The following is an 11,344-nucleotide window of genomic DNA, read 5'->3' as shown; positions in this document are numbered from 1 at the left end:
GCCAAGTAGGAAACATCCCTAACTCTCTCTATAGCGAAGCTTTCCTTGTGGTCTGGCGCCTCAAAAAGTCAGTTTTTATTATGGGAGTTTGTGTGATCTGGAAACGCTTGCCCATATAATTCTACAGGTTCTCCATTCGGCCCAGGTGTCTTCAAGGAAACATCAGGTAGAGAACTGAATTTCTAATTTTAAAAAATATGCAGGGGGAAAAATCCAACATTTCAAACCACCTGTATGCATCACAAACAACTTTAAAAAAGAAAAAATCTAATTATTTTTCCTTGAGGTTACATTTAATACATAGCAAATGTATATTTTCCCAGAGCTGTTTATTTCAGTGTAAATATTAAAGAAGGAAGCAAAATATTAGAGACTATATGCAAAGGTCCAAATTCTTGTCTTAAGTTACCCAGTGATGTGTGACCATGTGGCCTTTGACATCAACTGGTACTATAATATGCATATACATATACACACAAACTTAAAGCCCCTTTCTCGTTGGTGCTTGTCCTCAACCAAGACAAACAGGAGTTGAGGGTCCTGAACACTTCACGGGATTGGGTCCTAATTTCAAGATACCTGAGAACCTAAGAGCAGGAATATGCCATTGCACACAGTTGAATTTCAGACTTCTTAGAAGACTGACTGCAATGTGTAGCTCCTATACTTCCTCAAGCTTCATTCCATTAGTTCTCTATCTATTCATATTGTGCACCTCACTGTGCATCTGAACACCTAAGATGGTGAGAAGAGAGACATTCAAGTCAGATGTTTCCTCTGTAACACAATAGCCCATTGGGACTGCTACCTGAGCAGGCTATCTGAGAAGAGTCCTTGTAGACTACTTATGCAGTTGGTAAAAATGCAAGAAACTGCACAGTTTAGGGCCTTGATACAATCTGTTTGTTTCAACGCCACATGGGAGACCCAGGCTTTGAAAAGCCCATGTAATTCTCATTTTCTGGGACAGCCAAATGGTGGAAGTCAAAGGTTCAAGCTTTGAGAGGCAGGGAAAAGAATTTGCAAGCCCTACCATTCTGCCAACACGAGAGCAGGTCAGAATATTTTTAACATGAAATTTCTGTGACATATGCTCTTTCAAAGACAAAACATTTTGTGGCGATTTAGTCAAAAAGGGGTTTGTTTGTTTTTTGTTCTGAGAGAGAGAGAGACTCTCCCTCCACTCTGTAGCCTGGTGGCTAGGGATGTGGGACTTAAGTCCTGTTAGGGACCATGGGTCTTTCACCCTGGCCCACAGGGTTCTTAGAAGTTAGGCCGTCCCAACTTGCCATCCTGGGACCTGCTAAGGGCTGCTAGAGCAGGGGTCCCCAACACGGCGCCCACAGGGGCATCTAAATGCGCCTGCCTCCTGCCGGCGGTCGAGCATCCACCGAAATGCCGCCGAAATTCAGCGACGTCATCCAGAGGTGTTGCCACCAAAATGCTGCCGAATTTCAGCGGCATTTCGGCAGATGCTCAACCGCTGCCACGGTCCTTCATCTGGCACCTGCCAGATGAAAAGGTTGGGGACCACTGTGCTGGAGTAACAGAGCTGAACTCTAGTAGAGGATTGCAGTCCTACGCTCTGATTGGTGGGACGCCGGGGGTCAATATTGGTACCCAGTCTCAATTTAACCCAAACACCGGAACAGAAAGTTGTCCATGCAACTGTGTTCTCCCTGCTCAGGGCTGCTTCCCTTGCAATACCTGTTCCTGCTGCTAATCTCCTGGTAACCTGACCCTGCCTGTCTCCTGACCTGATTCCCATTTTGCCCTCTGACCTGGTATATGACCCGGCCTGACTCCCAAATCCTGCTCCAACCACTAAATCAAACTGCCCACATCCTGGTTGTGACAAGTCTCTGCTGCGCATGAAGCAGAGCAATCTGGGATGCAAAACTCTGCTCTGAATCAGGCACAGCAGGGATCTGAACCTGAGTCTCCTACATCTCTACCCACGGTCCAGCTGACAGCATGTATGTGCATGTACACACACACCTCCCCTGACATAATTCCATTTTAGAAAAAATGTTCAAAATTTTGTTTTTATTCCCATGTGGAAGGGAAAATTTTGACCCCCCCCCCAAATTGCTGCAAAATGGAATTATCCTGTCTTCAGCTCCAATTTCATTAGTGCCAGAAAATGCTACGCTTATATTTACTTCCAAGGGGTACTAATGGGTACTATCTGTCAGATGAAAGGCAGCAAGGAGCAATGATGGTAGGGACACACAGTTGGGGCAAAACCAGGTTTAAAATATTTTCTTAATGATGAGGAGTTAAACTCTGGAGTCAAACTTAGGTGGTTTGGTGTAAAATTAGTCCAGGCTATACAGTGTAGGTAGGTACAATCATAAAACCAATAGAGGAGAATATGACATTTTTGCTCTAAAGAAATGTGATAATAGAAGTATTTAAACCGCCTGTGAAAAGACAGAGAAAAAAACCAGCCACCAACATTTTTTAAAACTGCACAATATAAGTTTATAAGACAAACTGCTGAGGAATATCAGGTTTGTCCATTATTTAATTAAAACATACAGTAAGAACAAAATAATGCAAATGTAGGTTTGTACTCATTCCCAGAAAATAGATTCATTTTGACAAACCACGTATTAAGAGGAAATAAATCCTGCAACACACTGATTACTTCAGAACAAGTCACCGCAGTCCTATACATTGTACTTTAGCTGTCAACAGCCAATTCATCTGTTCTGTAGCCATGACACTTGATTTACATGTAACAGCACGCAGATGGTAAGATGCACAAAGCATGTACATAAGATAAAACGTTACAAAAACATTTGTCAAGTAAAATACATATGCAAGTCATCTCTAATATTTACAACAAAAGTCTTAAATTACAGGAACATTCAGAAGGCATCTCGTAAATACAAATGCCACAGACATAGAAAAAGAAAGGCAGTCAATGAAAGGTACTATATTTGTTATGGTGAAGAACCTTTGGCTCCCAAACTCCAAGTTATGATCATTTAAAAAATAACTAAATGTGGAATATTTGTATATTCTATCTTCAAACGCCTTCACTGCTTTTCACTGTTAAAAATCAATGTGAAATTCAGCATGGCAAAAGCCACTTGTAAAACAAACTTATTTTGGAGTAAGATCAAAACTCTTACATGCAGTTATGTTTTGGCATTATCCTAACCCAAAGGAAACACATTCAAGGAAGATTGTTTTAATGCTTTTCAAGCATAAAAGGCTGAGGTTATCTGCTCAATAGGTAATAAGGAAGGCTCTCCCCAGCCTGTGCTTTACCTATATGAGGCACAGCTGTGCTTAATTGTTGCATTAGAACATGAAATAACTTAAAGCAAAGAGAAATGGGATGACATTAATAGCTATTGAATTCTGATTTTTCTATTGATATGCACATGAAAAGCCATTTCATCAGGAGTCAGACAATGACAAGGTTCTTTTCAAGGTAGATTTTGATAAACTACTACCCCTCATATTTAATTTGAAACTGTTCTCCTATGAAGACTCTACAATCATGCTGAACATCTTGGTTAATAGGTGCTTTGATTGTTGTATAATGTAACTGAGTGTTTAACTATGATATCTTCAAAACCCTGGAGTCTCCCTTTGGCCCATTTTGTGTCATCCTGCCATCAAGTGAGCAAATTCTTAGACCATGGATGAATAAATTAATGTACATAATGTACATGTGCCAATAAAATGTACATAAACATGCCTTATTGATATCTCTCTTCTTCCCACCTGGTGCAAGATTAGGCTGCATGGAAAGACATACACAAGATGATAAATAAAGCAGATGCATATGCAATATACTGTACATAAAACCTATCCTGAATAATCTGCATCATGAAATGCTTTGCCTTGCATCTTGTTGAAATGAATGAAGTTCTCCTGAAGAAAGGAACTCGTGCATCCAAAAGCACATTCAAACCTTTGCCTTCATTTCCAAGGCTAAGCACCACTATGCAAAGAAGAATCTTTGTAGGTACTCACATGCCAGTAAGTACATTCAGAAATCTAATTTGCTTTCCAGTATTGCCACAGGAATTAGCTTTTTGGAGTGGAATAAATTTTATCTAAGACAAGTGTGTAACCATGGATGTGCCTCTCAAACTCTTTAGGCTCATGCCAGCATGACACAGAAAGACGATGGGGTGGAGGTACAGCTGGGTGTACAGTGCAGCCCAGGAGTCTTTTCCTGTGTCTAGGGCAAATCTTTCCAAATGTGTGTGGTGAAACTAGGACTTAAAAAACGTCTGCATGCCTACTGCATGCGCATAACTTGCACTCGTACAGCAGAACCGGGCAACTGTGCAGACAAATGGCCACTGAGAAATACAACATGGCTACCCATTTTAGTGGAAGCACAAGTTTAGGTGCCTTCATCTGGAAATACAGTCCTTATACTTACACTGAACATTCAGAATTATCTTTAAAAAATCTGAAAGGAGGTGGCTTATATTACAGACATTAAGAAAATACCCTTAAAAACACCCAGCAAGTTGTTTTGTTGGCTTTCCCACGCTTTTTTTTTCCAATTGGATCATTGCTTAGAAAAAAAAATGCCTGTAATAATTTGATCTGCCATGAAGCAGTTCTCAAACATTTCAGGTTTTCACTCCATTAATAAATAGGAAAAAAGCACAAGCACTAAGGTTTACCACACACTGGACAATTCAGTTCAGCATCAGCAGATCTTCTCAGTTATTGATAAGCTATGTACAGAAGGCATTTCAAATGTACTGTTCCCCAAATGCATCACTTAAAGTTAAAACCACTTGTTAGTAAAAGGTCATGTATATATCCATCAAAAATTGAAGTGTAAGTATTTTTCTAACACATCTATTGACAAACATTTATTGGTGTGCATTCTAAGTGATCTTGTTCATACTTTGTAGAAGCTACCACAGTTATTAAATTATTTTACACTCCAACATTTGGACTCTACAAGACTGGCTACAAGTAAAAATAGAAAGAGTTATAACAGCAGAGTTTAAAATGAGGCTTTTTACATTGCTGATAAGATGCCTGCCCATTAACCTATTATTTGTTCTTCACATATTTTTACACATTCATGGCAAATAAGATTTTGTTCATTTGTCAAAGAACACTCCTGGAACTGCCTTAGATAATGCCCCTAATCAGCAGCATAGGAATCTTGTAATTTGAAATAAATCCTTTACAAACCAGTGCTGAAACCTATGGAGTCTCTCCTCCATACTTTTTAATAACTCTCATTAGCATTAATGAGAACTACACATGACCAGTAAGAAAAATGATCAGTGCTGCCAGTTCCAAGATCGTATTTTCTCATACTGGATTTTTTTAAAGGTATTCTTTCAAACCAACTTCATGTCACAAGAAAAGCAAAACAGGGCAGGGCAAACCATTTATTACAGATCCTGGCCAGAGCTGAATTTAGCGCAAAAGAAGGTCATCCTTCTCCAAGAGAAACTGATGGTTCTCAATCAACGCCCATTTCTGATTCCACCAATGTCTTTTGTCCATACTGGTGGCATCTTCTCTTTAACATTTTGAAGTAATAAAAACCCACTGTCACTTGACTGATGTGTAAGAGGCTCAGAATCAAAGATAGCTTCAGGAACTTGATGGAAACTTTTGTTACAGTTCATACACTTTAACTGGAAAGTTGTATGTGGATGGAATTTAGAGTGTGAATTACATAACCAACGCTATCTAGTGCCAGCAGTCTCTCAGGGTTCCTTAACTTTGCATTTTTGTATGTTCACATTATCTTCATTTGATTAAAAAAACAAAACACTTTAGTTTTTATACTGAAACACAGGCAGGCATACTGGAATTACAGAGAAGAGTGTCACAGGATAGGGGATGAGGGCAAGAAATGAAATATATATGGAAGTGCATACAAGAATGCAGTATGGTACCTTGGTTGGAAAGAATCATATAGTGGGTCCTTCCTCTTTCCAGTTCTTGTATGCAGTAAATACATAAACCTTTGCAGTCTTTTTTGTTCGTTTTTCCGTAATATGGAGTCAAAAAATTTCTCTGTTCTAACTCAGAAGATAAGGCTTTGCGGAACTTCCTATTGCCATTTGGCAAATGTAAAGAAACATTGAAAAAGATAGGAAGTGTTGAGGTCCACTAGTTTCTGCATGCACATCAAGTTAAATCAGGTGGGATTCACTCACCTGATCCTGATGCATGACCCCTGCTCAGTGATCCAAAGGAAGAGAAAAATCTCCTCAAGTCCCTTGCCAATATGCCCTGAGGGAAGAATTCCTTCCTAATCCTAAATTTGGCCATCAATTCACTATTAAGAAAAATGAAATGTTCAAATGACCCCACCATTAATGTAGTGCAACTAAAAAGAGAGATTAGATGCTGCTACTATAGAATAACAGCAATTTGCCTTCATCACCAAGTGATGTGCTCCTCATTAGCAATGCTTATTGATGCATGTCAACATTTACTTCGGAACCATCTGGATTCTTCATCATAGAACCTCATGAACTTCATTTCCTTCTAGACAAAAGTGATATTTTTGGCTCAGGCAAAGCCTATGTCTTTACCTCCAATAGAGAGGATGTATGGTTTTCCAACTCAAACATGTTCAACTGCGTCCCAAAGGTTCTTCGCAGGAAGACATCTCTCCTTCAGCTAACGTCCTTCCAATGACTTTAGCCCTCTCATTTCTTGAATGGGGTAAGTTTGTTGAAGGTGTGCCAGAAAAGGGATGGCTTTCGTTTGGGTTCTGCCAGGGCAAAGACCTGCTGCTGTGGAATGCTGGTGGGCACAGTGATGTGGCGTTGATGAATAGGATGTAAACTCTGGTGTGGAGGAGGCATGGGACATCCATTATAACTGATACCTACAAAAGGAAAAAATGAAGTATGTGTGAGACAAATGACAAAGTAATCAACCCAGAGAAAATGCACAGAGCATATGGGCCAAATGCAGCTCTCAATGAAGTCTGAAACTTGCCATCATAGTCAATAGGAGTAGGTCAGATCTTATCATATCTGACTTTCCACTTTTCTATTTTGGTCTTAATTTTGATTGGTTAAAAAAAATTGTATGGCCTCAAATAACTTTTCAGTATTGTCCAGAAAATCAGCAGTAGTTTCACAAAACCAGACAACATGTACAGGAGGATTGTGCTTTTAAGAGGAAAGATGGTTAATGTAGCAAACACTTTGACTTTTTAAGCAATAGCTGGGTAAGATTATGTAAAATGTTCTTACTGGTGAAGAAAAGGTACCATGGAGGGGCAAATAGTTTTCCAAGGTAATGCTCTCTGACTTTGACATTTGAGTATTGAGATCACAATCTCCTGATCAATATTTTACAGCCATTGCCCTGAAAATCTGGCCCAATTTGTAATATGCCATTCATTCATATATATTGAGTGATAGATATGTTTACATATTAATATGCACATAAGAATCTCTCAACTGCAGATCAAAATTTTGACATTGATGCATCTGAACAAAGACAAAAGTCATGACTCTTCCAACCTTCCAGGAAAGCACCCCAACAAACTGCCCACTCAGACCCACTCTGACTCCCAGCTGCTCAACTCATCCACTCAACCCATCAAAAAATGATCCATCTCTCTCTCTCTCACACACAAAACCATTTAGAATTTTATTTTGAATACAACAAAATCTCATTCAAAAGAATATTTTAAATCAACAGTGTTGAATTCTAGAGAGAACTTGGGTGGAAGGGTCTGAACATGGGAATGGAACCAGGGATTCCTGAGTTTCTAATCACGTCTAAACCACTGACACACTCTGTACCTTTAGACAAATCACTCAACTTCTCTGTTCAGGTCTTCTTTTAGGTGGGGCTAATACTAATTTGCCTATCTGAAGGCGTTTGTGAGGATTATTTAGTAAATAGTTTATAAAGGTCTTTGAAGTTGAAATACATGCTAAATAATATCACTTTTGAAAGTCTAACCCCAAAAGAGATTTGTAAAGGATCAAAGAGAATGACTATATTTGAATATGTAAGCAGAGTCTGAATGAGCATTCCCTTAACATCTAGCAATGAGCTGTGGAAGAGGACTTCAGGAGCCAATCTCGTTTGCATGGGCACACCCACCTGGCCTAGGTGCTTAGCATGATGAGATTGCTTGCCCAAATGGTCACTTTTGGCATTGTGGGATCCCCAGTTATCCCTATGTGAATGAACGGCAGGAGAACTGCACTTGGCATTTCCCAATTGAGGGACTCACCCTCAACTAAACAGCACTCGCTAGGCAGGGGACATGGGTTCCAAAGCCCAGTGAGTTAAGAGAGAATGGGAACAGGTACTTGTCCCTCATTGTGTGGGCCTTGCCTAAGGGTCCCAGACACCGTCAGACTCTTCCTCTCTCTACTGTGTAATAACAGAGCTAATTTAAACTCAATTGAGAGTCTTGTAACATGCTGCAGAGCTGAAATCACTGATACCTAGGTCTAAGAATTAGACCTGCTTTGGGGCAGTCTCTGATGGAAGAGACTGCCCAGTGTGCACTAGTAGTGAGGCTCCCCCACTAACAGCTGAAGTCACTGAGAGCTGTGTTAAGTGGTGGGCCCTGAAGATAGAAGGGCGGCTGGTGGTGAGGCAAGGTGAGTGGGTAAAAGGGTGGCAGAGAGGGCCAGTGAATGAGTGCCCAAGCAGTGGCATGAGTAAGGTGCCTCCTTACACCACGCACCTCCACCCAGGGTGGGAGGTGAACACTGCAGATACATCTCTGAACTCTGGGTCTGCACTGTCCAAGGACAACTGTGAGTGGGGTGCAGGAAGGGATGAGAACCTTAAAGGGACTTTGGGGTTGCTGGACTTAAGAACCTGAGGGGAAAAGAACACTGCCCAACTTACTTGGGGGGTGGGTCTTTTGCTCATGGTTGATGTTTATGAGCCCTGTTTGGGATGTTTCCCCAAATTAATGCCAAGTTACCTCCCTCCTTTTATTAAAAACATTTTTTGCTACACTCAGACTCTGCTTGTGAGAGGGGAAGAACTGTCTCTTAGAGTCGCCCCGGGATGATGTGTAATTGTCCCAGGTCACTAGGTGGGGGCTTAAGCTGGTTTTGTGTTGTATTGTTGAAAAGGAACCCATCGAACCCAGCCCTTGTTGCTGTCAACTCTGACTGGCAGAAGGGTTACAAAGATCTCCCATCATAAGTTCAATACTGAAAAAAAATGATATATTTAAAACTTACAATAATACTTAAATACTCACCTTTAATTTTTCCATGCCTTGATTTTCTGGCATTTTGCATGGCTTGTTTCTTTTGATTTTCTGAGATTTCCATTCCTGGATTTTAAAGTACATGAGGGTCTCAGTATTAAGATATTGTATCTGCTATTTGATAATAGTAAATTAAAAAACATTTGAGCAAACGCTATTTTAAAATGATACTTTAATGATTTTTAAATAATTCTTAATAGTAATGTACCATATGTTCTTGAGAAATACAGGTCCAGATTTTACTGTTTCACCAGTTTAACTCTGGCATTTCATTGGCATAACTGAGATACTAATTTGGCCCTTTGAGCACAAATTGATGCCAACGTGTGCTGAAATAATTATCTCCAGCTGATGGTCACTGGGGATCTAACTACCTGTCATTTTACAAATCTCATAGGTAAATTAGTGATGACAAAGCAAACTAACACCTAGGAAGATTATGTGGATATTGTGGATCCACAAACCAGTTATTGGATTGCTAGGAGAGATAAATAAGAGGCTTAATTCTCTTCTCACTCACACTGGAGTAAACCTGGGATAACTAAATTAAGTCATTAGAGTTATACTGGTGTATAGCTGGTAGGAGAAAAGCAAGGTCACAGTATGTACAGACATAATCCTGATTGTATCCTGTAAAAGAAAACTGAACCCATTTTCCTCAGATCAACACTCCAATATTTGCTGTTCCTGTGTTTACTCTATCTGTGTTATGCATTTTATCTATGTTGATCCAAATTTAATAAAAATATATATTTTAAAAGCTGAAAAGCTCCTCTAAGAATATGAATGAATTTCAAACTATGTCACTGTTAAACTGGCATTTGACAAAATGTAATGTCTTCAGTTTGAACAAACCAGGTTGTGTTTTCTTTTAACAATGAGCTTGTAGCCTTCCTTGGTGTGTGTTATGCATGTCAGTGTATTGAGGGATATTAAACACACTTACTTAAATGGTCAGTGTCATGTTACATGATATCATGGTCTAACCTAACAATTTACTGTAATGTACTAGTGTTAAGTATCTGAGGTATTTCAGTGTGGCTGAGAGACGCTGGCTCCCAGAGAGGACAGGCACCTGCTATTAGTGTAGCTAGAGGAATTTTTCCTTATATCTAACGGACTATGTTTTTGGAGTTCAAGTACTGATGTTCTAGTCCCATCTCCCTATGTATGAGATTCATCTAGTAACTGTGCGTGTTGTTTGCAGCATATGAATGTGTTATATTAGCACAACTTAAAAGGTGTGTGTGGTGCTTCTCGTTCCATTCACATAAATACGATGGACTGCAAAGTGCTGCAACCTAAAGCCAAGTGGCCAAACAAAGCAGTCACTTCGATTCCATTCTGCTCTTCATTCACACTTTTCAATTCCTTGCACTTTCTGGCCTGTATTCATGGAGGAGTTACATCCCTCAGGCGACTCTTTTTAATGTAATCTGACCATACTTTTTCAGTTACTGGTTATTCCTTTTATTTCATTTGTAATTATTCAATTCTTTTTTCTCTTCCTGGAGACAAAAAAGCAGCCAAAGAAATCAAAAAGTTGCAGCAGCAGGAAGCAGACTGTTTTCTTAGATCTACCATTAGTGGTTTTGGAGAAAGAGCTGCTGGTTGTGGCCCATTCCCAGCATGCACTCATAATAGCTCAGAAGAGTTGAATATGGTTTTGGAGGCTCTGACCTCTACTGAAATGTCTTTGAAAACAGAACTAGTCATTCAAGCTTTAGAATTTGAAGAGTGATTTATTTGTTCCTTGAATAGTTAAATTAGAGACTTCATCTGAATTCCAGCATGATAAATTACAAAAATCAAACAAGATGTTTGAGGTTGAGAATACCAGAGGTCTTCCACTGGCTTTGGCTAAAGGATACTGTTCAACTATGCCAAAAAAGTGAAATTTTAGAAAATAAACTCTCCTGGGTAATGGAGAAGAGATCCAAGCCATAGAGACTTACGAGGACATATCAAGATAAATAAAGTGGGATTGGACATTAAATTTGAACCATCCCTTCTATAGCATAAGATACCTTTATAACATGTAAAAGCAGCAAAGAGTTCTGTGGCACCTTATAAACTAACAGACATATTGGAACATGAGCTTTTGTGGGTGAATACCCACTT

At 39.6% G+C, this 11,344-nt stretch overlaps 1 protein-coding gene across 8 annotated transcripts in view; it reads right to left on the bottom strand.

The window, feature by feature from the left end:
- Positions 1–2,477: 2,477 nt before the first annotated feature.
- SPATA13 (spermatogenesis associated 13) overlaps positions 2,478–11,344 on the bottom strand; it is a 134,048-nt gene continuing 125,181 nt past the window's right edge. For all 8 annotated transcript variants that reach the window (XM_032770971.2, XM_032770979.2, XM_032770973.2 and 5 more), the window contains 2 exons: positions 9,215–9,289; positions 2,478–6,850 (listed from right to left, as the gene is read on the bottom strand). In XM_032770971.2, coding sequence (XP_032626862.1) covers positions 6,669–6,850; positions 9,215–9,289 — 257 coding nt within the window. In that variant the 3' untranslated portion in view covers positions 2,478–6,668. The remainder of the gene's footprint in view (positions 6,851–9,214; positions 9,290–11,344) is intronic.

Source organism: Chelonoidis abingdonii, chromosome 1 (genome assembly GCF_003597395.2).
Source record: "Chelonoidis abingdonii isolate Lonesome George chromosome 1, CheloAbing_2.0, whole genome shotgun sequence".
NCBI classification, from domain to species: Eukaryota; Metazoa; Chordata; order Testudines; family Testudinidae; genus Chelonoidis; species Chelonoidis abingdonii.
The sequence above is the reverse complement of the archived record's forward strand: the minus strand, read 5'-3'. Positions and strand labels throughout refer to the sequence as shown.